Source organism: Dermochelys coriacea, chromosome 4, assembly GCF_009764565.3.
Source record: "Dermochelys coriacea isolate rDerCor1 chromosome 4, rDerCor1.pri.v4, whole genome shotgun sequence".
NCBI lineage: Eukaryota > Metazoa > Chordata > Testudines > Dermochelyidae > Dermochelys > Dermochelys coriacea.
The window spans coordinates 138,295,278-138,323,035 of NC_050071.1; the positions used below are offsets into that span (position 1 = coordinate 138,295,278).

General features: G+C 46.3%; 2 protein-coding genes across 3 annotated transcripts; both read right to left on the bottom strand.

Annotated features, from left to right (window-relative positions):
• UBOX5 (U-box domain containing 5) lies at positions 1 to 26,727 on the bottom strand. Of its 2 annotated transcripts, none has more exons than XM_038400292.2 (5): positions 26,611 to 26,727; positions 8,013 to 8,109; positions 5,189 to 6,383; positions 2,019 to 2,180; positions 1 to 920 (listed from the first exon to the last, which is right to left on the bottom strand). In XM_038400292.2, the coding sequence occupies exons 2-5, from the start codon at positions 8,064 to 8,066 to the stop codon at positions 715 to 717; spliced, it is 1,617 nt and encodes a 538-aa protein (XP_038256220.1). In that variant the 5' UTR covers positions 8,067 to 8,109; positions 26,611 to 26,727; the 3' UTR covers positions 1 to 714. The 2 variants fall into 2 exon arrangements, with proteins under 2 accessions (XP_038256220.1, XP_043368705.1); XM_043512770.1 differs by lacking the exon at positions 26,611 to 26,727 and adding an exon at positions 17,735 to 17,848.
• On the bottom strand, positions 18,381 to 20,861 carry FASTKD5 (FAST kinase domains 5). The gene has a single exon (XM_043512769.1). The coding sequence runs from the start codon at positions 20,859 to 20,861 to the stop codon at positions 18,381 to 18,383; it is 2,481 nt and encodes an 826-aa protein (XP_043368704.1).
• Positions 26,728 to 27,758: the final 1,031 nt, after the last annotated feature.

The following is a 27,758-nucleotide window of genomic DNA, read 5'->3' on the forward strand; positions in this document are numbered from 1 at the left end:
TGACTTTAACCATAATTTTATTAAGGCGTAAATGTCTATCAGCCAGACGGGAGCCGGTCCTGTCACATGACAAACAGAGTGACATTGTGTGTAATGCAATGGCTTTTCTACAATTCGTATGAGCAGAATGAGATCATCATCAGAGTTACTTACGCACTAACTCCAGCTCCTCTTTCCATTACTTACTGGTCTTCAGAACAGGAGAACTGTGTGCTCTTAGCACCACTGGGAAATTGCAGAGAGTGGGGGCAGGAAAGGGGAGAAGTCAGGTAGCTTGCATGAATTCAATCACAAGGACTTCACGTGGCCCAGGACTGAATGGCTACTTGTCAAATATTGAAATGGTTTTAAGTGACAGGGAAGCTAAACTCACAGTTCAAAAGGCACCTATGCTAACCACTGAGCCGTTGGAATGGTGAAGTGATGGTGCACGATTGGATGGATGTCAGTTTCATATAAATACATTTTCCTTGTTAAAGAAGCGTATGGCTTTATTATCCTTGTAACGCTTTGCTCTGGGGTGATGCTCTACCCTCCCCACTACTTTGTAAGCATAAGAAGACAAAGTCCTCTTCAGAATTATGTGCACTCATCTGGCAAGCTCTTTAAAGGACCACGTCCTTGTACTATTCAATACAGGCAAGTAGAACAGCAGCGGCTCCAGCTCTCCTTGGGGCCTTTCAGCCAGCCATTTCAATAGCAGTGCGCAAGAAGTTAAAAGTGGACCCTCAGCACATCATGAGTGGAGACTGACCTTTTACAATTCATGCACAGTATCGTTAAGGACTTCTGCTTTTCAGCTAAGCAAGGACGACACAGGAAGTGGCCGCAGGGAAGCTGGTAAACAGGCTCCGTTTTGAAATAAGAAGAAAATGTTCTATTACAGGAAGCGCATCCTTGAACTGGGCTGCTATTGTGCTCTGGAAAGTTGGAAGAAGAAAGTTTTGTCAATGTTAATGCAAGTCAGTTGATACTACAGCAACCGTGGCAACATGGTACCTATTCCACACCTGAAACTCTGGCACAAGATGTTAGATGTAGGCTATAAGCCTGATTCTGAGGTGAAGTGCACCTACAAGCAGCTAGAACTGCAAGCGCTCACATTATCTTGGGAACGGGCCCTGTTTTCCTTATAACAAGCTATCATGTCAAAACTCCAAGGATATTCCTCTTGCTTCCTAGCATTTCTGCTTGGGAAGACTAGATCAAAGTGAAGTCTGGTACCACCAGAATTTTATTGAGGACGAAACCTAGCAAAAGAATTCTCGCTTTTGTCTAGGGTAAAAATCACCCCCTTTTTCAAACACTAGAATTTGAGTACTGAACTTGGTCTCTGTCAGACATCTGCACAGGTATCATACTCCACTCTATGAAGAACTTAACACATTTCCTTAAATACCACTTTGCTTTTTTTGCCCATAATGCCTAGAATGGACTATTCAGATTCCATCTCAATGGTGATAGCTCAACAATAGAACACACTGCTAGTGAAAGCAGCTCAGGTATCTGCATCCACTATGGGAACTGCACGTGGTCCCCCGTCTCCTCCAATGGCACAAGTTAGCGCCTAGCATCTGATTTCTGACACAGAAAATGGGCAACAGCTTCACTCAGTGGATGAGGAAGGATGGTCTAGTGGTCAGAGCGCTGACCTGAGATTCAGAAGATGCAGGTTCAATTCTCTGCTCTGGCATAGACTTCCTGTGTGACCTTGGGCAGATCACAGTCTCTCTGTGCCTTGGTTCCCCATCTGTATAATGGGGATAATAGTACAGCTGTGCTTTGCCAGGGGGTTGGGAGAACAAAGTAGTAAAGACTGGGAGGTATTCAGATGGTTATTGCTAAGTAAGGCTTCTTAGGAGACACTGGGTAGATTTACGAACTACTCTGTCAAAAGAAAGGAAAAAATGCACAATCCAACCTGTGAGAGTTCTTATTAAATTATATTAATACAAAAACTACAGCCTACCATTGTGCTTCTGAATGCCAAAAGTGAAACCAATCGGTTTGCTGCTTACCAGCTGGGGCATTTGCATTCCACGAACTGCTGCAGCCCCCCTCGCTATGCGGCTGCTGCTGGCTTTTTACCAACCTAGCTGTAAATGATGGCCTAGAGCTGAGTGCAGAGGTCAAGGCAATGTTCAAGCTTTCGGACAGCTTCTGTTCATGAGAGACTGGACCTGCAGAGAAAGGCATGAGATCTAGAAATAGCCAGGTTTTGCAGGGGACAAAATAAATGCTGCTTCGCTACTAAACACATTCTTAATTCTGAAGGGATGGTCTGAACATAAGACAAAAGCCCTTTTATTTCTCTTCAAAACAGTGTCTTAGGGCTGAGTTAACGCATGACAGGCCAGCATGTGAATCTACAGCACAGCCGCACACTAACATCCCGTATGGTCACTGCTATGGCCCAGTGAAAGGCCCGGACTGAGACACGCAAAAGGACTTTTCAACTCTCATTTTACTTTTTCCCATGTCATGTGGTGGGTGGGTATGCAGCCAGGAGAGCTCTGTTCTGACTCTGCCACCGATTCACTATGATGGACTGGCCCCATCACTCTAACTCTCCGTGCCTCGGCTTCCCCACCTGTGAAGTTGGGATACCGATACCTGGCCCAGCTGGGTAAAGTGCTTTGAGATCTATGGAAGACAAGCCCAATATACATGCTACAATTTATTTACTCTTATTGCTTGGGACTTACAAAGAGGACTAAGGGAGTTAGGTGCCTGAATGCCATTGAAGTTTAGGCCCTGATCTTGCAAATGCTTATGTGCCTGCTTAAAGCCTGCACTTCAATGGCATTCAAGCACCCAATTCCTTTGGGCCCTTTTGAAAATCCCAATCACGCTTTCTTTACTTCTGCATTTAGCTCAGCTTAGCCAGCTGATGCTAGACTGGTCAGTTTCACTTTCCGGTCTGTAGGCACTAGCTCAGCACCCTGGGTTTGGTTTCTAACACTGTTGGGGAATGTTTAAAGCTGTAGCTCACGAAAGCTTATGCTCAAATAAATTTGTTAGTCTCTAAGGTGCCACAAGTACTCCTTTTCTTTAAACCAAAAAGGAAATGCTGTTCGGGAGACTGGGAGAATTCAGATCTTAACTGTGCGGCTTCAGCCCACCTTTGACATTTTCACGTACCTACTGTGGACGAACTTTCTCCATGCCACCTTCAGACCAAATCCTATTTGGTTTACATTAAGCCTTTGCAGAATGTATTCAAGAAAATTCAACTCAGCTCTTCAGGGAGACAATTCTTCTGTGTTCAACACACTCATATACTGGGTGCTAACCTTGTTGTATGTGGGCCAGATTCCCTAAACTTCACTGCTTCTGTGACGCTCCACTTCTCTTCAAATTACCCATGCCCACATAGTCTCTTCTCCCTTGATTATTCAATTTCATTTACCTCTCTTTATCTGCGATGTTATTAAATAATGCAGTAATTATAATTATGCCACACAACTGGTAAGAAAGATGCAGAGCAAAATGGAGATGCATGCATATAAAGGGCTGTGTGTGTTCTGGAGCAAAGCCAGAGTTCAATACATTCTAGGTATTTCTGCACAAACAAGGAAGGAAATAAATATGCCAAGAAAAATGCTTTACATGACCGAACATGCCTGGAGACAGCAGGCCTATCGCCCCCCTTGTGCTAAGCTGATCGTTATAGGACAGAGGCTGAACGCACTACTTGTTAGAGAATGAAAAAGCAGGAGCAGTAGGTCCCATTCTGGAGGGGCAGATGCATTTGTCTTGTGCTTTAACAACAAAGCCATCCTTCCTCTCCAACCACTGTAACTGGCTCAGCAGTCAAAAAGCTTGAGTGTGCTTTCAATCCACGATTGCTATCCAGCACCCCTGGCCCAACTTTACAGTGACAGGGAGCCTGAGAGGCTGCCTACATTACAGCAAGTACAACCCTGCCAGAGAACCTGCTTACAACATGGCTATCTCCTGGTTTGGTTGACAATGACTGCTTGTAGCACAGAAGGGACCTAAATGGTGCGTTAAAGCCTTGGATGATCAGTGGGACTGCTCACCGACCCAGGGGTGCAAGACCGGGCCCATAGTTGGTGACATGACAGTTGGCAAATGATTCATGATGATGAGCTCATGCCCAATGGCTTTGCTCACAGACATTTTTCTAAGTGTGTGTGAAAGTGGCCAATACTGAGGGGGTCGATACCAGTGTCAAACGGCCCCCCCTCTGGACACTTGCTACAGCCCATTTTTAGCAACTGTAAAGGTTTCTCCTTTGGAAATGTCCTCTCTGGCTTAATCACCCCCAGTACATGGATAGTACCTTCCCCGCCAGACTTTCAAGCGCTGTCCCTTGGCCTCTAGCACTTCACTCTGATTGGACACACACACACACACACACACACACACACCCCCCTTTCTGCTATCCATTGGTTTTAAGGCTTTACGCTTCCTTGGCAGGGACGTCCATCAACACAAGCATTTAGTGTTACTGACTGGGATGTGACAAGTGCTTCTAAAGTTGTGCTGTGTTAAGTAAATGCCACTTGTGGGAGAACGGGTAGGAAAGTAAGCAGCAGAAGGGTCGGTAGGAGCACATTTGTGATTGCTGTGACCTGTGTGAGCAGCCCATACATGATTCTACAAAGTTCATTCGGCGCAGGGAAGCTATTTGAGGGTTTTCCCCCATTATGGGGACGATGGGCCAGCAGACTGCGTGCCTGGGCTAGTAAAATCCCCATGATAATTTTTTTGCACAGGCTGCAAGAGATGATTTTCCAGCAGAGCAAAATTTGTCAATGAACTGAAAACGATAGGGACAAAGGAAATAAAACACTAACGGAAAAATTAAGTGATCTGAACCAATTATGGGCAAATAAAATGGTGTAGATTTGACATAGGCAGAACAATGAGGTCAGGGACTGAAAAAACAAAACAAAACAGAAGTAAAATCTGGCTATGAAAGAAAGAATGTGCTGGGTAGAGGAAAGGGGAAAGTCAGACATGAATGACACGCTAAAACCATTTCCATAATGTTTGGCAGGAGCAAAAGACAACAGCCTCAAAAAGCGCCCCTAGGTTTTGGTGTGAGAATCTGCAGGAGATGTGAGGATTAAGTGAAACCACATTTGGGATGGCATGTGGGACTCTGGTCCTGAGAGATCAGCAAAGTGAAGAAACAGTGAGAATTAGGGAGGCGAGATACCTGTCGAGCAGTCCATTTGGGCCAAAGGCGAATCACTCTCCATTTTCATTTTTTTAGCACCGCTCTCGGAGGTAGACATGGCTAGTAAGTTTGTGGTAGAAAAATAAGAGGGTTCTACGTGGTTGCTGTCATCAGGGCTTTGCTCCATACAGTCCATTTTCCTTTTCAGAGAGGAAATGGTTAGGGAAGAAGGTGTGACCATCCCTAAGACCTGAGCCCTCCCGAGGAGATTGGTGCCCGGGATGCTGTGCTGTAATAGGAAGTGGTCTATCCTCGCCTTTAGAGAGGGGTGAGGGAGGGGCTGGGAGTGTTGGCTAAAGGCAACCCCAGTGAAAGGATCGCTGGGCACCCGACCCCAGGAAGCCTCACTCCGGTTGCATTTCTCCAGAGTGCTCTGGTCGATCACCTTGCCAGATGGCAGCAGCATTGGGAAGGGCATTATCTCCAGAGTGATGGGGTCCAAGAACTCTTCAGGGATATCCTGAACAACATCAACCAGCTTTTGGAGACTCTGCTGTTCGCAGTCGGAGTTGCTTAAGGGCACGCACTCGCTTTCCATTGGGAACACGAAACCAGCACTCTGGATGCCCAAGCCTTGAGCCAGGCACGCAGAGGCCACTTGGAACACGCTGTCCATCACTTCCTGCGGGCACGACTTAGCTGGCTGCCCCCAAACCTCCAGTCTTTTAATGCAAGGGAGGCCACCTCCCGCTACGTGGGAGATGCAAACTTTTAAGTGCGATACATTGCTCAGTGAGGCAGGGCCTTTATTCCATAGGTCTTGAGATGCAGAACCAGGGTAGAAGACAGCTTCCATCTGATGGAAAGGAGGCCTTGGCTTGAAGCCCCTATGACTGAACGTCACTTTGCTTTGATTTTTTAGAATGGCTTTGCCCACTAGTGTGAAAACGTCTTTGTCCGACACAGGCTGACCAGCCAGACCTGAGAACTGAGACTCGGGGCTGTTCCAAGAGCTTTTGTTCAATGAGGTAGACGTGTAAATGTCCAGCCCCGTGAAATTCTGATACCCGCCCGATGAGATGTCTATGTTAATCCTGCAGATTTCTACGTTGAAGGGAAAGGAGAGAGTAACATGGACTGGGGGCTTGATGAAATATTCACTGCGAAAGCCCCGGTTTCTCTTTGCAAGATCTTCAGAGATGAGGTTTTCAACTTCATAACCATCAGCAGAAATCTGTGTTTAAAGAAAAATGAGAGGATACTGGGCTTGATTTGACCCAAAAGAGGAAAGTGAGTTTGCAACCACTTTTACAGTATTTTTGAGGCACTAAATGATCAACTGTGAACAACAAAACTTAAAGGATGAACTGTGCACTCTTGATTGTCTTCCCCAGGGCACGTGTGTTCCTGAGTTGTTAGTCTAGGGGTGCTGGGTTCTGCAAACACACTTGGTACAGAAGTGTTGCTCAAGACATTAGAAGCATTCACCAATTATGACAGTGCCGCTTTAAGGAAATGAGAATTTAATTGAAAAAACATTTATTGTAAAGGATTTTGCCACAAATTCCTTCTGGACTAAAATATGGAGGAGAGGCTAAATTCAGCACTGATGTAAGAGCAGGCAACTCTACTGACTTAATTGGAGTCATCTGGCCTGTACAGACCAGCAATGTAATCAACCCCATCTAGGAAGGGTTTTTAAATACTGTGTAAATAAATGCTGCATTTTTCACAAGTCAAAACCCAGGTTCTCTATTGTTTCTGAGATGCAGTTTGGAGGGCCTTGCCATTCAAAATAGGCTTTGAATTAAGAACTAGGTAATCTCTAAGGATTTCTATGACTCCAAGAACCAAATATGAAAGCTCAACTCATTATTATACATAGTTTGACGCCTTAGAAAGCAAAATGGGAAAGTGTTTTACATTTTACTGAGCCACAGGGAATTTTCGGGTGGCAGAGAGAAAAAGGTATATGTCTATATTAAAATGTTGACTATGTAAGCACTTGAATAATGCAAACATTACCATCTTTCATCTGAAGATCTCAGAACTAATTAACCCTCAGAACTCCCCTATGAGGTGTAACAGTGTTATAACACCAATTTTACAGAGAGGCTAACTGAAGCAGAGAAAGGATAAGGGCCACATTTTTCAGAGTGACCTCCTAACTGGGGGCCCAACCTGAAATACCTTGGCACTGATTTTTAGCAGTGATGAGCACCCACAACTCCAAACGAAGTCAACAGGAGTTGCAGGTACCCATTACCCCAAATTACCAGATGCAGAAAAAGAACCCATGAGTCCTAACTCACCATTATACCACACTGCCCCAATTCTTTGCAATAACACTGGTTAGCTTTGAAGATGAGTCTTGAAGACTTGAGGGGCTTTCACAAAAAAAAAAAAAAAAAAAAAAAAAAAAGAGTTATAAATTAAAAATAAATTGTCAACACCCACCCCCAAGCAATTCCATCCAGTTTTGCAAAATTAAAAAATCCTGTTATGTTTTCGAGGTAACCTACCTGACCATGGCCCTTTAAGTGTGATGCCACAAGAGCATCTCTCTGCACATTACACTGAGATAATTCCAACAGACACTGCTCAGGTGTTTCCTGGGGGATTTCACCACAGAACCTGGTGAGTAAAACTGGTTGCGTTTTCTTAGAAAGATTTGCATGAGCATCTGAAAATGCTCTTAAGCAAACATTATCTCAGACACAAATGATGTAATGAGTGAGCACTCCTTCGTCTACTCTGTCCAGCAGAGACAAGGACTGCTTATTCTTTCCACCTAACCAAGGGATACCAGAGGAGACCCTCTATGCCTTAAACTGCAGAAAACACAATGCTTTTTTATTTTTACCTTGTTGCAGTGAATTCTTGGCTTGAACTGTGGGAGGCAGATGTTTATTACCATCTTTGCAGTTTGAGGGCTCAATTTCCAAGCATCAGAGTCAGAACTAAAGGCAAAAGCAAAACATAAATGTTAGTGAACAGTGGAAAATAGGAGACTCTTGTGTAAACGGTTCCTGAGTCACAGGTGAATCGCAAGTCTGACTGCTCACAAAAATGCAGTTCAAATTCAAATGGGTGAGGCTTTTAGCAACTCAAGAAAAACCCAAGTGAGCGTGTCATAGGTGATTCTGGGTTAAGATCCAAGATCAAATTAAAATCATTCATGATTCAAAGGAGAAAAATGTCTGAGAAGGAAGCCTAGGGAATGAGTGTTTTTTATGAAAATTCTCATTTGTAAATAAACCAGTGATTAGATGCAAGCCTTATCAAAGTGTGCTCTAGAGAGGAAGCATTTGGTAGAGACTTAGTCCCTGCCCTGCCATCCATTCAACCTGAAGGAGTTTTTCAAAGGTGCCTAACTCTCAGCAGCCTAATTCCCCTTTGTGTCTTTGCAAATCTTCTCCGCTAAGACCTTAGTCAAATCACTTAACCACTCTGTGCCATAGCTTACACTATGCTCCTAGACAGCATGACATAGGGCACTGATCTAGGAGTCAGAAGGCCTATTCTCATCTCTGCCATCAACTTGCTGCGTGACCTTGAGCAAACCATGTTACATCTCTGTCCTTGTTTCCTCTTACAACCTAAATAGACAAGACAGGCACAGGATGGAAGTAAGCAAGCCGGGGGGCAGAAATTGTGTGGTAGTAAAAGGTCTAGCACAATAGGATGTGAGATCTCAACCAAGGAATCTAGCTGTCACTGTAATGTAAATAAGTAACAATGCACAATGGTTGCAAGGATAAATGCTCTGAAACCCTCAGATGAAAGTTACTCTTGAATGCAAAATTAATAACCATTATTTAATAGCTGCTCTCTGTTAGCCAACAGATCACTTGGTGCTTTAGGAAAGGAGTACTTGTGGCACCTTAGACAGTAACAAATTTATTTGAGCATAAGCTTTCGTGAGCTACAGCTCACTTCATCGGATGCATCGAGCTGTAGCTGGCTGCTTCTGGGATGCAGCGCGGTCCACAGCGCCAGGACAGGCGGGAAGCCTGCCTTTACACCACGGCTGCGGGCAACGTCCCATCCCGCCTCCCAGCTCCTGTTGGCCGAGTGCAGAGCCCGTGGTTGGGGAGCCCCATGGCCCCCCCCGCCGAAAAGCCGTGCCCGCTGCTGGCTGCTTCCGGGGCGGAGCGCGGCGTCGGAGCAGGTAGGCACTAGCCTGTCTTATCTGGGCAGCACCACCGCTGGGATTTTTAATGCCCTGGTCGGTGGTGCTGCCCAGAGCGACCTAGTGCCTGTCTTGCCATGACCCAGTACGGGGTGGCGATCCGAACTTTGAAAAACGCTGTTTTAGCCTGTCCATTGACAACACCCCAGTACAGTGTAAGTGCGTAGGCCTTTTTTGAATTCTAAGCTCTTAGCCTCAACCGTATCTTGCAACAATGAGTTCCACAGGTTAATTATATATCGCATAGCTGTTTTCTTATTCAATTTTCTGCCTTTCACTTTCAGCGTCCCATTGTTCTTGTACTCTGAGGAAGCATATGTATGAGTGCCCAATTTATCTTATCTGTCCCATTTGTTAGTGTGTAGCTCTCCTCACAAATTGTTCTCTCCGTGCCTTTGGGAATGGCACTGGTGCGATAAGACCACTATTTATCATGCTGACCAATAATGTCTCTCTGGTTCCTTGTACTCCCCCATCGGTCTGTTGGCATCAACACGTTGGCTCGTCTTATACTCAGATTATATGCTATTTAGGGTAAGGACCATCTCTTTGTGCTGTGTTTGAACAGCACCTAATACAGCAGCGTCCTGCTCCACATCTGGGGCTCCTAGACCCAATGGTAATACAAACATCTCATCTGCCTCTGTTTCTGCTGCTTCTCATCTATAAGAATCACTTTGGGATCTCATCAGGGAGAAACACAGATATATAAAAAACAAGATCAATCTATTTATCTAGCCAGGTTCTTATGCTGATGCCCAGCACTGAAGTATCAGCTTTGGGGTGATACGATCATAGCAGCTTTTAAAGAGAGTTGACTGTGCATTACCAACAGTGGTAATTTGGAGAGGGTTCAGAGAAGAGCCATGAGAAAGATTAAAGGATTAGAAAATATGCCTTATAGTGATAGACGCAAGGAGTTCAAACTATGTAGCTTAACACAGCGAGGGTTAAAGGACGACTTGATTACTGTCTGTAAGTACCTACATGGGGAACAAGTATTTAATAACAAGCTCCTCTATCTAGCAGACAAAGGTATTACACGAGCCAATGGCTGGAAATTGAAGATAGACAAATCCAGACTGCAAATAAGGTGTAAATTTTTAAACACAGAGTAATTAACTACTGGAACAACTTACCACGTTGACAAGGTCATGGTGGACTCTCCATCACTGGCAATTTTTAAATCAAGACTGGATGTTTTTCTAAAAGTTCTGCTCTAGTAATTATTTTGGGGAAATTCTTTGGACTATGTTATGCAGGAGGACAGGTTAGATGATCAAAGTGGTCTCTTCTGCTTTTGGGATGTATGGTGTCAAGGCTGATTCCCCACCTCTGGCACTTCGAGTGCAGAAGGTGGGGGCCCACAAGGATTTTAAAAATTAATACTTGCCACTCCAGGCTTGTATTAAACTCCCAAGGTACAGCTTTTCTCTGACCGTGGCTTGGTAAACACTGTCACCACCTAAATGCAAAACCACTTTTTTGGAACCCAGGAAGGCACACTTGGGAATTCCTTACTGTGGGGTACCCTCAAGCCCTTTCACGCCCCCTCTGGGGAAGTGCCGAGGAAAAAAAATGAAGGAAATAAGCTGTTGCCACCAGCTAATTAAACAATATATGCACAAAGCTCTTAGGACACCAAAAGTCCAATCCTGTTCTTAAAAAAGGTAAATTTCATTAAAAACAGAAAGAAAGAAAATACATCTGGAACTTAGGCTTTTGCTCGATTTTAAAAGAGCAATTCCAAAAATTAAGCACCCAAAATAGCTTTTTTGGGGGTTCAGCTTAAAGGTTACAAGCAAACAAAAGCATCTGGGGTTAGCACAGAAGAATCCACTAGCCATAAGAAATAAACCTCATTGCGTCTTTCTAAACATTCCTGATCTACTTACACATCTGGGGGTCCCAAATAAGTAGTGCTAGGTATGATCTATGATCATACCTGTCTTAGAGCTTCTCATAGCTTATCTGCTCCCCGTTCCCCTCTTTTCCGGAGAACCACAACAGAGACAAAGGGGAAGTCCCCCCTCCCCCATTAAAAAAGTTCTAGCCTTCCCACTGGCTCTTTTGGTTAGGTGTCCACTCCCTTTCCTTTACCTGGGGGACTTTTTAGCCCTTTACAGGTAAAGCAAGCAGAGAACAGCCACCAAGAGGGACTTTATAGCTAACTGACTGGCTGGGCATTCAGAAAAGAGAGATCCTACCCACTTTTTCATTTATCACATGGACAGAATGTCGTACAACTCACGTAGGTGACCACAGAATAACTGTTTCCACTGGAGTGATTTCTGACTGAGGAACAAAGTGCACTTCATAGTAATTTTGAAAAGGGAGCGTGGCACCAAAAAGTGCACAGCTCACAGCAACAGACACATGTGAGATGTCGCTTAGTCTTCTCTTCCCTTATTGAGAGGTGTAAGGAATATTCTGGTTGAGGGGCAATCCACTGTGAGGTAAGTGATTGGATAGAATTGTGTGCGTTTTGGTCAACGGGCAGCTCATATTCTGCTCAGTTTAAGGACTGATTTTCTTTGAGCTGAAACGCTAGAGATTTAAAATAAATGGTGCTACTATTTGAGATAAATGTTATTCAGCTCAATAGGGTATCAATAAGCTTCTCAGGCCTGTTAGCAGGCACTGTATCTTCTGTATGCAAAGGTGAACTATACCTCCACTGAGGAGTGGGAAAAATTACAACAAAAGTAGGATGGGGGGGGAACCACACCCCCATCAATCCTTTCAAACCGCAAAGTAGTGATAGGTGGGGCTGGTAATATCACCTGCTGTTAAGGTTGCCCATCATTTTGTGTCATAAGATCTTTTTCTCAGTTGCTTACAACTTTGTCCAACTTCAATCATTTGGTTTTCCATACTGGGTGTCTGCTTCAGGCTTGAATATTGTGTTTTAAATTTCAGCTGGAACAGTTCAGTTGTTTCTGAGAGCAAGACTGGAAAAACTACGATTTGCACATGTTAATGGCTATGTTTTCTTTGAAAAGCTCCAGTGCCCCCATGCTTTGGAGCAGGGACTCAAAGTTTGACAGGGGAGTGGCCTTTGGGCCAGGGATGTGCTTTTTGCTGTTCTTGTGAAAATCGGCTAAAATGTAGCCAAATTAAAGCCTTTCAAAAAAAACTTAAGTTCACACATGCTCGATTTTAGCAGCTAAATTCCACAAAGATTCCATCCACACTGGGCGTGCTTCAGCACAGAGATGGACAGGACTTTCCCTGCTATTGCAACTCTGGGCTGCTGTTGACTATGCTGGGTCCAGGCACCTGAACTGAGAGCAGGAAGATTGTCTCTCCTGTGCTCTCAGTGCTCTCTCTGTTGGGCCCAGGGAACCTGACGAAGGAGGTTACTTGATTCAAATGCAGAGGGGACAAGAGCTGGACCTGGGGTGGTGGGAGAAGAGCGAGTAGATTGGAGCAAGGAGCATGTTGGGATGTGGTGGGAAGAGAAGGCTTGGACTGGAGACTGGCAATGGGGTGGGGGGAGGGAAGACTGGAATTAGCTGGGCAAAGAAATTGGGAGAGAAACTGAATGTGTGTATGTGTGGTGGTGGGAGGGGGACGATAAGGAGCTAGTAGGTGAGGGGAGACTGGGATCAGATGAGGAGGTGGGAGGAGACAGGGACTAGCTGGACAAGAGAGAGGCTGAGAACCAGCGAGGTTGAGGGGAGGGGAGACGGATCTGATGAGAAGTCAGATAAGAACTGGGTTTGGCTGCACAAAAAATCTAGGACAAAGAGACAAGTGAACACTGAGACTGGAATGAGGCCACGGAGGGAAATTGGTACAGGGATCCAGTGGGGACAGGGAACATGGGCAGCATGAAGGACAGAAAATAATCAGATGAGGAGCCTGGTGCGGGGGGAGAACTGGGAATGGCTAAGCAAGGAGACTGAGAAGAATATGATACTAGGGACTCGCTGGGCCTGAGGAGTGGAGACTGGGACTAGTTGTGTGAAGACACTGGGACATGGTGAGGTTGGAGGGGATGGTGCAGAAAGGATTGCACTTTGGGGAGAGGAAATGGGTTGCACAGGCAACCATAATTCTGACATTTGATATAGGTTTGTGTGTGTAGTATCACAGTAGGATCTACTGCCTCTACTCCACTGAAATATATCTAAGATTATATAATATTGCAGGATTGTCATGTTGAAGCCTAGGGTGTCTGATGACTCGGTGTGAAGTGACGGAATCCCCTACAACCATAGCAGAGAGCTCTTTTTGTTCAGAATATCACCAGTTTCAATCATTCAATCATCATGTGAAAGAAAGAGTAGAATCAAATGAAGAAAAAACCTTAAATGAACCAAAGTATACCACAGAATCTCTATGAATAGTAATTCCACGCTCTAACAAGAAGAACATAGCAGTAGGGATATATTACTGATCATCTGACCAGGATGGTGACAGAGACTGTGAAATGCTCAGGGAGTTTAGAGAGGCTATCAAAATAAAAAAAACTCAATAATAAAAGGGGATATCAACTATCCCCATATTGACTGTGTACATGTCACCTCAGGATGGGATTCAAAGATAAAGTTTCTTGACACCTTAAATGACTGCTTCTTGAAGCAACTAGTCCTGGAACCCACAAGAGGAGAGGCAATTCTTGATTTAGTCCTAAGTGGAGCACAGGATCTGGTCCACGAGGCGAATATAGCTGGACCGCTTGGTAATAATGACCATAAGATAATTCAATTTCACATCCCTGTGGTGGGAAAACACCACAGAAGCCCCACACTGTAGCATTTAATTTCAGAAAAGGAGACTACACAAAAATGAGGAAGTTAGTTAAACAAAAATTAAAAGGTACAACACCAGAAGTGAAATCCCTGCAAGCTGCATGGAAACTTTTTAAAGACACCATAATAGAGGCTCAACTTAAATGTATACCCCAAATTAAAAAACATAGTAAGAGAACAAAAAAGTGCCACCATGGCTAAACAAGAAAGTAAAAGAAGTGAGAGGCAAAAAAGCATCCTTTAAAAAGTGAAAGATAAATCCTAATGAGGAAAATAGAAAAGAGCATAAACTCCGGCAAATGTAGTGTAAAAATATAATTAGGAAGAATTTGAAGAACAAAAAAGAATTTGAAGAACAGCTAGTCAGAGACTCAAAAAGTAATAGCAAAAAAATGTTTTAAGTACATCAGAAACAAGAAGCCTGCTAAACAACTAGTGGGGCCAATGGACAATCAAGATGCTAAAGGAGCACTCAAGGACGATAAGGCCATTGCAGAGAAGCTAAATGAATTCTTTGCATCAGTCTTCACAGCTCAGGATGTAAGAGAGATTTCCAAACCTGAGCCATTCTTTTTAGGTGACAAATCTGAGGAACTGTCCCAGATTGAGGTGTCATTAGAGGAGGTTTTGGAACAAATTGGTCAACTAAACAGTAATAAGTCACCAGGACCAGATGGTATTCACCCAAGAGTTCCGAAGGAACTCAAATGTGAAATTGCAGACCTACTAACGGTCTGTAACCTATCTTTTAAATCAGCTTCCGTATCAAATGAGTGGAGGGTAGCTAATGTGACGCCAATTTTTTAAAAAGGGCTCCACAGGTGATCCTGGCAATTTCAGGTAGGTAAGTCTGACTTCAGTACCGGGCAAACTGATTGAAACTATAGTAAAGAACAAAATTGTCAGACACATAGATGAACATAATTTGTTGGGGAAGAGTCAACATGGTTTTAGTAAAGGGAAATCATGCCTCACCAATCTACTAGAATTCTTTGAGGAGGTCAACAAGCATGTGAACAAGAGGAAATCCAATGGATATAGAGTACTTAGATTTTCAGAAAGTCTTTGATAAGGTCCCTCACCAAAGGCTCTTAAGCAAAGTAAGCAGTCAAAGGATAAGAGGGAAGGCCCTCTTATGGATTGGTAACTGGTTAAAAGAGAGGAAACAAAGGGTAGGAATAAATGGTCAGTTTTCAGAATGGAGAGAGGTAAATTGTGGTGTCCCCCAGGGGCCTGTACTGGGCCCAGTCCTATTTAACATATTCATAAATGATCTGGAAAGAGGGGTAAACCGTGAGGTGGCAAAATTTGCATGATACAAAACTACTCAAGATAGTTAAGTCTCAGGCAGACTGAGAAGAGCTACAAAAGGATCTCTCAAAACTGGGTGACTGGGCAACAAAATGGCAGATGAAATTAAGTGTTGATAAATGCAAAGTAATGCACATTGGAAAACATAATCCCAATTACACACATAAAATGATGGAGTCTAAACTGGCTGCTACCAATCAAGAAAGAGATCTTGGAATCATTGTGGATAGTTCTCTGACCCATAAAAAAAAAAAAAAGTAAAAAAGCGAACAGAATCTTGGAAATCATTAAGAAAGGGATAGATAATAAGATAGAAAATATATTTCCTCTATATAAATCCATGGTACGCCCACATTTGAATACTGCGGGCAGATGTGGTCACCCCATCTCAAAAAAGATACACTGGAATTGGAAAAGGTTCAGAAAAGGCCAAAACTAATGATTAGGGGTATGGAACAGCTGCCATATAAGGAGAGATTAATAAGACTGGGACTTTTCAGCTAGGAAAAAAGACTAAGTGGGGATATGCTAGATGTCTATAAAATCATGACTGGTGTGGAGAAAGTAAAAAAGGAAGTGTTATTTACTCCTTCTCATAACACAGGAGCTAAGGGTCACCAAATGAAGTTAATAGACAGCAGATTTAAAACAAAAAAAGTAAGTATTTTTTCACGCAACACACAGTCAACCTGTGGAACTCCTTGCCAGAGGATATTGTGAAGGCCAAGACTTTAACAGGGTTCAAAAAAGAACTAGATAAGTTCATGGAGGACAGGTCCATCAATGGCTATTAGCCAGGATGGACGGGGATGGTGTCCATAGCCTGTTTGCCAGAAGCTGGGAATGTGTGACAGGGGATGGATCACTTGATTACCTGTTCTATTCATTCTTCTGGGGAACCTGGCATTGGCCACTGTCAGAAGACAGGATACTGAGCTAGATGAATCTTGGTCTGACCCAGTATGGCCGTATGTTCTTATCACTGGGATTTATGGTCTGCTGCCATCCAATTTTTAAGTTCTCAGCCTTTTTGACTTTATGAATTACACCCGTTTGGTGTACACCTACAGTAAGGCACGTATCTATTCTATATCAAGAGTCCTAGACCATTGGGATATGAAAGGTACTTTAGTTAATTACCACCTTTACAGGACAGCTACTTTGCTTTTCATTGGTGGTAGGAGACGGACTGAAGAGATGGTGGATTGCTTGGTCCAACTACCACAGCTGAACACCCAAACTGCCACCCACGCAAATCTCCCAGCACAATGCCCCAGTCATCACAACCACCCACTCAATTCAACTGGCATGCACAGAAACCCCAAACACACACAGACACTCGCCTCAGCACACAACCCTCATTTGCCACCCGCACAAATTCATACATCTTCCAGGACGGTCACTCAGAGGCCTAGAGCGTCTGCTGAGTCAGCGGGAAGACATGGAAACAGCGATAAGGACGGCTGAAAGCTCATTTTGAGTAGCATGTTGCAAGGTTCAATCATACCTCGGCCCCGTGAGAACCAGACGGAATGCTGGAGACCAAAGGTTCGGTGGTGGTTGGACCTCGACAGCTGATGACAGGAAGTGGGACTAACGAAGTGGTTGTGCTTCCAGCCAGGGGGCAATTCTGGGCACAAAATTTGGGGCACGTGTACAAATGGCAACACTGCATCCTACACGTGGAAATAAGAGCCCCCATATTTACTCACATAACTTTACCAATCACACCCAAACAACAGCACAGGGTTTCTGCTGCTCGCATGGTTTATTAGTATGGGATCCGAAATATAACCTGGTATAAAATAAGAGGAAGATGATCATTTACACACTGCTCCAAAATGTGCTAGGACCTTTACAGAGGAAAGACCTATTCCCTGCCCCCAAAGATTTTACCATCTAATTTTAGATGTGACAAAAATAAGTATATCAACTAAGGGGATGACGACTAAAACCATCTTTTAATCTACAGAATAGACATGCTAGACAGCAGCAGTACAAGCTTCTGCCACACTGCTGGTCTTTGTGATTCAATCCTGACTTGCAGGAACCACTTAAGATGGATAGTTGGATTTCTAGGCCGTTCAGCCTTTACCTGTGCGAGTCAGACTGCCATCAACAGGGCTAATTAGTACCAACGTAATTGGGGGTTGTGTAAGATGAATGCCTCTACACTGAGAGTGACCCAAGACCTATGTTCCCTCTACGGCTTTTTGTGTGCACACATGCATGAGAAACCAATGTCCAAAAGAGCGCAGTCCCTCCCCACACCCATCCCCCTCCTCTCCAGCACGCATGTGGTCAACCCAACCCCATACTACTCACCAGCTCCCTCACTTTCGCTGTAAGCCCAAGAAAGGGGAAGCCCTGGAATCCTTCCCATACACCCGCAAACTAGAAGCACTGGAAGGAGCCAGGGCACAGGGAAGCCTATTTCCCTGACACCCAGACCAGAGGCTCTAGGTGTGGTAGGTACCTATGGGCAAGAGGTGTCCGTAGCAGGGGGCATGTGCACAATTTAGAATTCACTGATTCTTCTCCAGGTGTCCTGACTGCATTGATTCATCATCCTGAAGGAGGGGCTGGTTTTCACACACTGAGCAACCAAACCCACCAGCTCTCGCTTGAAGGGAAAAGGTGTTGTGGATAAAAGAGTATGTTACCAGAGATTTTATTTGTAATGGGATCATTCTGGGATCTCCTTACAAAGCTGAACAAGCTTGGGATTTACAGCTGTAGAGGAGGCAGCAGGATGAACCTGCTAATATGGTTGTCAAGTCTCTGCCTGCAAAGCAGCAACCAAAGCTTAAAGTAAGTTAATCTAAGAGAGGGGCCATTTTAAACAGTGATGAGAAACAACAGACAGGAGCATTTGTATGGCTATTTCACTCTCTATAGCCAGGCAGATTCCCCTACAGAACGTGATTCAGGCATTAATTTGTCAAACAGTTTTTTGCTGACACTGTGATTCTTAAAGAACCGAGTCAAACACTTTGTGGTGCAGGTAGCTCAGCTTCTCTGAATGGGTCCGTCTGAGCAAAGGAAACCATTCCCAAAAGGGCAGCTCGACTACCACATATCCCAGTTTCTGTAGCTGCCTCCTTTTCAAGCTGTGCAGTCCCAACAACTGTTTAGAACCATAGCAATAGTGGTTCCTGTTTGAGACCTGAATGGCTAGCTTCACGCCTCCAGGATGTGGCCTTAGCTGGGAGGGACAATTTTTAGGAGAGGACTTTGATTTGGTCAAAGCATTCAAAATGGTGTCAGTCAGAGGAACCTCATATGAAAATGAAGAATGATTCCGAATGGGTGGAGCCTGCTTCTGTTCTACTGCCTCCTTCTGGTTACAAGTCTCTGTCTGAGTTTTATTACCCACAAGTGACTTGCCACTGGGCTTCCCCTTCAGCAGCTGATTCATTAAGTTATTTGTGAGACTGACTCCAATGTCTTGCAGTTCTCCTTTAGCTGCTGTGGCAGCTTCTAAGTTAAAAGGTAATGGCTTTCGGTCTGTGCCCAAGTGGACCTCCACATCATCTGATCTAGTGTGAGGCAAAATCATGTGGTTTTTGACATACTGGGGTCCACCTAACATTACCTCAAGTAGAGAGACAGCTTCTGTCACTTCCGGCTTTACGCAGATTTCCTTCTTCGCAAACTTCCACAGCATCTCAGTAACCTCTTGCTGAAACTGTGGCATAAGGCGATTACCCTTGTAATCTGGGCACTCGATCTCTACACTGCCATCAAGAGTGAACAGGTCCTTTCTAAGCTCAAATTTACTCTCCCTGGTTAACTGAATAAATTCAGCACTCAGCGCGTAATCTATCAGGTCATCTGGGAAGTGCCCAGCAAATGCCAGAGCCAACAAACAGGTGAGGAGATGTTCTGGGAACTTCTCAAATTCATGCATCTTTCTGTGCATCTGGTCTATGAGGCTGGAGTAAAACCTCTCTGCATTAGGCGGCTCATAATTCAGGCATCCGAATGACCACAAGAATTTAGCGATATCTTTGCTACGGCAATACATCACCCTGGAAGGCAACAAAGAGGCTACTGCATTCATAATCCCTTCATCAAGGTAATGCAAGGCTGAACAGGCAAGAGTTATGTGCATGACACCCTGGATGCCTATAGTACCAATCCGAGGAGGAACGACTTTCCCAAGTTGCTTCAAGAATTCTAAATGATCGACATGAGTATAGCGGAACATCTTAAGTACATTCACTAAAGCATAATTGCTCATGTCTGCCATCTGGCCCGACACCTTGTCTCCAATTTTTCTCATGACATGCTCAGAAAAGGCACTGTTGGACTTGAAGAACCCTAAGGAAATGGTGCCCACTTCCTCCAAGTTGAAGGAATCCAAATACTTCAACACTAAAGTCTCCAACTTCTGCATTAAATCTTGGGGCACTCTCCGGCCTTCGCCTATGATATAAATCAACTGAACCAGCTGAGGCAAGGTGAGGTCTTTCCAGTGCAAGTTAACATAACTGAAGGAGATCTGTAAATAGCGAGGCACACTGCGTCCCAAGCAGCGCCACAGGTCAGCCACCAGCAGTAGCTGGTCCAGGCTCATGTCCCAGACCCTATGGCACAATTCAGTCTCATACACATTCAGCATGGAGTGGGTTGGTGGAATGGCTAAACGGATAAAGGCCTTTAAAATGTCAGTGAGTTCTGAGATGCTAAACAGCTGGATGTTTTCAATTCCGTAACGACACAGCATCATAAATTTAGTATTGGATCTCACCATCACATGCTGCTGCACTGGCACACAGCTCAGCTTGCAAAAGTATTCCACAATGGTTCCTGGGATCAGGCCACTCTTATGTACAGTTACTTTATGTAATATCAAGTCACCTTCTTCTAGAGGAAGGACCTGCAAGGTCTCAGACTTGTCATAACTTAGAGATCGGTATTCGCGTCTGTGCTTCTGAAACATTCTGGGGTCTTCCTTAGTGTCATAAGCCTCCACATCAGCATCTAGCAATTTGTCTTCCTTGGGCTCCAGTGTGGCTGGAGGCACTGAGCTGGCCTGTGTGGAAAGAGTTTTATGGAACTCCAGATCCAGCAAGGTGTGTTTTGCGCTTGACAGACTTCGAGAACAGGTGACGCTGTACTTATTCTGAAACTGCTTAGCACTGATGCTGGAGAATTCATTTCCAAGTGGCCCTTCACTATCTTCACAGTTTCTAGCAGCATTCTGATGGGATGCGCTTTTGGTTCCTGTGTAGGCTGATGGATTATAAAGTACTCTGTACTCCAGAGGGTTCAGCAATCTGATAGAAGATGCAGCTTTAGCATCGGTGTTGCTCACTTCAGGGCTCTCATCCTCCTTTTGTTTTCTACTAGGAATTCTCTTCTTGGTCCCGCACTTGGTTGTAGTTGAAAATGCAACCATGCTGCGAACTCCTCCTGGAAATCTTCGGCATGTTATCATTGTAGCCATGGATCACAACTTACTGGGCTCAGAATTGTCTCCAGGTACTGAAAAAAGGGCAGATGAAGAATGAGTGGCTTCCATCTATCATGATGCATTTTTAAAAAACATAACCTTTAACACTATAGTAAGTTAGATGGTGAGAGAGACTTGGTTTCCTACATGGTTCAGAAAGAATTACTGAGTATCACGTGTTTTCCTGCAAGTCAGCAGTTGAGAGTACTGTCCAAAACTACCACATGCAAAATCTACCCAAGATCAACGACCCAAGTTATTTTGCACAATGGAAGACCTGACGCATTATAGAATTGATAGGATTGGCAATGCAACTGTTACAAATAACTTATAAAATGGCTCTCAGGTTAGGGGAAACATTTCTGATTCTTCAGTTTGTGAAAGGACCTAAGGTACTTTTAACTCATTTTTAAAACTGATTAGATTTCAAGCTGACAGCGTCCCTTTGACATTTTTATAACTCTATCGTCAAAGCTCTAATAATTCCATTAGATTGTGTTTCAAAATGACTCAATTCTTTTAATAAGCACCAACCAGAACCCCAGTAGTTCTCAAAATGAGGCCCAAGATAAGCATTGCTCCACAGATGGAAAGTATTCTGAGACTATGTAATGTAAGGTTGGGGTATTGGGATGGGAGGTGGATACAGGAGAGGGTCTCTCTCTTACGAAGTGGTACACAGAATGAAAGCTGGAGTGGAACTACCCTGCCAGAAGGATTGGCACCCTACCGCTAAAACAAAAGTAAATGGCTGTTAACACTGGGAGGGAAGAAAAGCAGCCCTAGAATTAAGGGAGGGCAATGAAAAGCATGAGAGAAACCCTCCAAAGTCACAAGCTGCTGTTACACTATCACACACTGAAAATTAGTACTTAGAAGAACTGTAAAGATACCAAAGAGAGTTCCATTCTTTAGGCCTGGGGAAGTTTTCTGCCGGTTTAGATGACGTAGTGCTTAAAATGCTAGTCACCACCTCGGGCCTTGGCTATATGAGTGCTCTCACCACTGCTACTGCAGATGGAAGGCAACAATGGGAAAACTGCCAAAACAAAAATCTAGTGTAGCCATCCTGGGTAAGCAGCCAATTTAGCCTCTTTAGGATGAGTCAGATGGTGATTAGTTACAGCACCAGGTCACTGCTATGTGTAATATATACTTCCCCCGCCTTGTGTGGCTCACCCTGAGGGGTATTAGACAGCCATCTTCTAGCATTTTCAAATTCCTTAAAAGCTCACTCTCTTTCATTACTTAGAAGAAAGATGTGTTGGAACTTCAGGATGCCAAAGAATTAGGGAAGCCAAAGCTCAGTGAAGACACAACAGCAATATGTAGTAACTTCTGTGCTCCTCTGCACAAAGGCCTCTGACCACGGGGACAGCAAGCTGTCATGGATGCCTTTATGACTCTGCATACAAATAGAGCTTCCTGATTGAGGACAAGCATGTCACACTCATGACAAGAAGAAGAAGAAGAAAAAAAGCTAGTAAATGCTTAGCTGAGTTTTATGCAGAATTCCCCAGCGTAGCAGCAATAAAGAACAGAACAGCAGTGCCCTCTCACAATACTTCATTTATCCTACTTTTATCATTTATCCTACTTTTCTTAGCCATGTTGCACAGGGTGCCTCACTCACGTTTTCTGTCCCAGGAAGAATGGCAACTTGGAGGTGGCAGGAGGAGGTCTAGAATAGGAGAGTGTGAAAAGGTGAAAAAACAACTTGGGTGAAGAGATCGAGACCACAGGAGAAAGCAAAAGAAGAAGGGAAATGGTTATCATACAAGAAATCAAAGCAGAGGGAAAAAAAAAGATTCTAGAGAAAGAATTAAGGAAAAGATTGCTAGAAAAGAGGACAATTTATTTTTAAAAAAATATATTAAAAAAAGAGAAGATAAAACTCATTTGCAGCTACTCCTGTCCGATGTCTTATCTGTGTCTAAACTGCATTGGTTAGGGCAATAATGGTGTCTTTGTCCATGTCAGCACAGCACAAAGTTAGATGTCAGTGCTGAACCCAACACCAGCCTCCTCGTAGCAATTCATGCCTTTGGTAGCCCAAGAGCAGATCGGTGCTATGCAGGAGATCAGACGAGAGCACAATGGTTCCTTCAGCCTTGACAGCTATGAATCATGGCAAGGCACTGTGCTTGGGCCTTTGGCTAATGCTGCAGAAAGCAACATCTCATCCTATGTGTGAGAACGCCACTCAATCCCTGTAATCTATCAGATGCTCTGATAAAACAAACCAAACAAAAACCCCCCACCTCCCAGTACACGTACAATAAAAATAAAGAAATAGCCATTACATATTGGCACAATGCAGGTCCCAGCAAATCCACTGTCAACAGTGAGTAGGACTCTTTTCTCTAACTTTCCCTATCAATGCCTGCAGAACCCAAGATTTTGTTTAAAAACAAAAACATTTTTAGCTCTTAGGGTTGTCAGGGCAACATTGAGTTGAGCGTAACTGACACAGAGCCATCCTCCCAGGTCTCAGATAGATAGCCTGGAACGGTAGAAGTATGATCTGTATAAGGCCCAAAATCTGGCCCCAGGGCATAGCCTGAGTAGTTAGCATATATACTGGGAAGCACCTTCTCAGTGGAGGCCCACCCACCTCTGAAACCACCTCCTCTTCCAGCACTCTGCTGGAGCTTGAATTAGGTGAGCTTTGTGGCCCAAAATAAGCTAGTCATTGACTGTCAGACCACTTTAAGTGCAGGATACGCAGGTTTCTTTGCAGTCTATTTTTTGGTCTATTCTGTGTGCTCTATAGTAATGATTCCACTAATAGAACGCACACATTCACTGATGCAAGGGGTGCCATCTTTTAAAAATAAATTAATCTGCTTTGCTCTTCTATCCAAGGATCTCAAAGCACTTTGCTACCAGTAGTGAACTGACCTTCGAAACTCTCCTATGAGATAGTTATCCCCATTTTACCCAGAGGAAAGTGAGTCACAGAACCAGTCAGTATGTGCCCAGGGTCACAGAGCGCACCAGAATCATGCTAAGAATCCTGTTAGAATGGTTTGGGTATGAAGCTTTGTAAAACAAATCAGAAGTGCTTTGGGAGATACTATGTAGAGCTAAGAGTTTATTCATCAGTCCCTTGATTTCAAATCCATGGAACTAGCCCTCCAGAGAGCCAACAGAAGAACATGGAGAAGAGAAGGAAAGAGGAGGGAGAGGAAAAGAAATGCCAAGTCTTGAGAGAAAGACACTTTAGAGCCTTTCTTGCTCATTACTTAATCTATGTTACTCCCATCTTCAAATACCAACTATGTGCCAGATGAACTTTCAAGCTAGAGGTGTCCCTCATTTCCTCCTCCTCCAAAAGTATTTTCTTTTATAGGTCCCTCAGCCCACCACCAAGGATACATGCCAGCCTCAATGCCCCCTTTGTTCCTTTGTGCTGCTCACAACTTTGTACTCTTTCCTATGCTCCTCTCCATGTGTAAACAGCCAGCCAACATCCCCTCTTCTCTCCATTCAAATCCCTCCTGGAAACTCACTTCTGCTGTGTCACGTATGAGAAGCAAGTTAAAGAACAAACATAACTGGACCCCTCAAGCTGCATGCATGCATGTCTTATGGAAGTCCCAAGAGACGACATTGTCTATCTTATCCTTCTTCAGCCCCTTCCTTCTGACCCTCATTCTGTGGGTCATGCCTAATACAGGCTCCAATCCTGCAAGTGGATCTGGATGGGTGGACCCTTGTGGAGCACCAAGGATGACAATGGTTCCAATTGTGCTGATTAAGTTGCAGAACAGGAGCCTCAGACTATATGTTCCACGGGACAGGAACTGTACCTTTCCCGAAGTCTGAAGCACCTAATGCACTTTTGGACACTCAAAAATTACAAATGTACGCTTGATAACTAACATTAAGAAATTTTTATGGCATTCCCGCTTGGAGTACATTTCCCATCACAGTCTCACCGCTATGTATCAAATAAGTTATGTATTATATCAGGATCCATGGGACCATCCTGCCCAGCCCTTGAGCTCCTGGCCAGAGGTTAGCCCCTAGCCCCTCCCCCTGTCCTCCCTCCCCTGCAGCCACGCTACCGCACGGGCAGTGGGGCTGTGAGCTCCTGCTGCTCTGAGTGGCATGGTAAGGGGGCAGCAGTGATAGGGGTTGGGTAGGAGGTCCTGGGAGGGAGACAGGGAGCAGTTGGATGGGGCAGAGGTTCTGGGGTGGTTGGACAGGATGTGGGAGTCCCAGCGGGCCTGTTGGGGGTCGGGGGCAGTCGGGGGGGTTGGATGGGGGTGGGATCCCAGGGCAGGGCGGTTTGGGACAGGGGGATCCTGGGAGGGGGCAGTCAGGGGACAAGGAGCAGGGCAGGGTTGGATGGGTCGGGGATTCTGAGGGGGGCAGTCAGGGGGAAGGGGTGGATAGGGAGCAGGGGCCAGGCTGTTTGGGGGACACGGCCTTCCTTACCCGGCCCTCCATACAGTTTGGCACCCCAATGTGGCCCTCAGTTTGCCCACCCCTGTATTATACACTATGCTAACCCCATAAATTAAAAATAGAAGGGAAGATACTATCTCCCAACAAATAGTAGGAAATTTGGACCCGTATGTCAAAGTTAGGTGTGAAATTGCACATTTTATATGGGATTCAGGTTTGGTTAAGAGTAGGGCGACCAGGTGTCCTGTTTTTAGGGGCTTTTTCTTACATAGGTGCCTATTACCCCCCACCCCCATCCTGTTTTTTCACAGTTGCTATCTGGTCACCCGAGTTAAGAGTTCAGAGTAGCAGCCGTCTTAGTCCGTATCCACAAAAAGAAAAGGAGGACTTGGGGCACCTTAGAGACTAACCCATTTATTTGAGCATACGCTCGCGCGAGCTACAGCGCGCTTGGTCGGAGGCATTCGGTGGAAAAGGCCACTGAAACATTTTCCACTGAATTCCTCCGATGAAGTGGGCTGTAGCTCACGAAAGCTTATGCTCAAATAAGTGGGTTAGTCTGTAAGGTGCCCCAAGTCCTGCTCTTCTAGTTAGGAGTCGAGCGGACGCCCGTACAGCGCGCCAAGGAGAAAGGAATGACTAAAAAGGCCACCTTCGCTCAGCAGAGCTGCGCCAATTGCGTGTCCAGAGTCTCTGGAGCGGCGACGGCTCCGCGGTGCATTTCAGAGCCAGGAACCGTGGAGGGTTAGATGCAGGCGCCTGCTGCCCCCCTGGTGCTGAACGAGGCGGACCCAGGAGGGAACTTGCAGGCAACCGTTTGGGCAGAAGCGCCCGGGGTCGCCCCAGGCCGCACCCTGCGGAAGGCAGCGCGAGCCGGCGGGAACGACACACGCGGGACGCGATGCGCCCCTGCCCCTGCCTTACCACATGGGGTCAGAACCAGGGATCGCGGGCGGGGGAAGCACCAGCTCCCGGCCGGGCTGGGGGCAGGGGCACCGCCCGGCAAGGACAGCTGGGCGTGCACGTGCACAGGCAAACACGCGGGAGGCGGCGGCGGCGGCGGCGCCTGCGCGAAGTGCGCGCGCGCGCGCCCGGGCCCAGTGCACCCGCAGCACACGGGGAGCGGCGGCGGCGGCGGCGGCGGCAGCGCCCCCGCGCCGGGCGCCCGTGCAGGAGGCAGGGCGCGACACGCGTGTAACGTGTGTGCGGGGCACGCCCGCACCGTGCACGCGCTGGCTGGAGGCCCGAGAAGGGCCCGGCGGTGACAAGGCCGCGCGGGCGGTGGGCATCGGGGCCTGTCCCCGGGGCCGGGTTCGCTGCCCGCACTCACCGGGGCCGCGCCGCTCGCTGTCTCCGTTGCCGGGTCTCGCCCGCCCGCCTGCCCGGAATCGCCCTGCTTCGTCGCCGCCGCCGAACGCTTCCGGTCACCTGACCCCCTACGCACTTCCGCCGCGACGGGAGGCGAGCGGGGCCAGGCCGCGCCTGTAACGGGGAGCGCGGTGCCTGCGGCGTCGGCGTGGGCCCGGCAGAGGGCGCTCGCTCCCCGGCCGGCTCGGCCCCGCCCCGCCTGCGCTTGTTCCCGGCTCCTGGGCGAAGGCCGCGCCGCGCGCCTGGCTGGGGGCATCAGCGCCAACGGGGGTCACGCCCCCTGCCACCCGTTGTCATGCCAACGCCAACGGGGTCACGCCCCCTGCCACCTGTTGTCATGCCAACGCCAACGGGGTCACGCCCCCTGCCACCTGTTGTCATGCCAACGCCAACGGGGGTCACGCCCCCTGCCACCCGTTGTCATGCCCTTGCCACGCTTTGTCACGCCTCAGCCATGTGGGGACCGGGTAACACCAGGGATCGGCACCATGTTGCGCGGTGGACACTTGACAAAATGACTGTACATTGAGTGACGGGCATTGGGGGTGCGGGTGGGGGTGGGGGGGTGTCATTCAGTCATTCCGTTTTTCGAAAAATTACCACGGAACTCAACATTTTTACCGTGGACACCTGCGTCCCTGTACGGACACGTTGCTGACCCCTGGGTTACACCAGCGTCAGGCCAAAACCATGCAGTGTCATCCCCCCTCCACCTGGACTAACACTGGCATCACGCCGGTGCCACGTGGTGTCACACGCCTGCTACCTGGGGTCATGCCAGCATCACGCCGGTGCCACATGGTGTCACACGCCTGCTACCTGGGGTCATGCCAGCATCACGCCGGTGCCACGTGGTGTCACACCCCTGCTACCCGGGGTCATGCCAGTGCCACGTGGTGTCACACCCCTGCTACCTGGGATCATGCCAGTGCCACGTGGTGTCACACCCCTGCTACCTGGGGTCATGCCAGCATCACGCCGGTGCCACGTGGTGTCACACCCCTGCTACCCGGGGTCATGCCAGCATCACGCCGGTGCCACATGGTGTCACACCCTTGCTACCTGGGGTCATGCCAGTGCCACGTGGTGTCACACGCCTGCTACCTGGGG

What these genes read in the sequence shown, in the direction of transcription:
- UBOX5 (XM_038400292.2), bottom strand. Translation starts at nt 8,066, where the DNA reads ATGGTAATAAACATCTGCCTCCCACAGTTCAAGCCAAGAATTCACTGC. An exon ending in CCAAATGGACTGCTCGACAG is followed by an intron (nt 2,181 to 5,188) that starts GTATCTCGCCTC and finishes CTTTCTCTGCAG; the next exon opens with GTCCAGTCTCTCATGAACAG. An exon ending in GAATGCAAATGCCCCAGCTG is followed by an intron (nt 921 to 2,018) that starts GTAAGCAGCAAA and finishes CCAACTTTCCAG; the next exon opens with AGCACAATAGCAGCCCAGTT.
- FASTKD5 (XM_043512769.1), bottom strand. Translation starts at nt 20,861, where the DNA reads ATGGCTACAATGATAACATGCCGAAGATTTCCAGGAGGAGTTCGCAGC.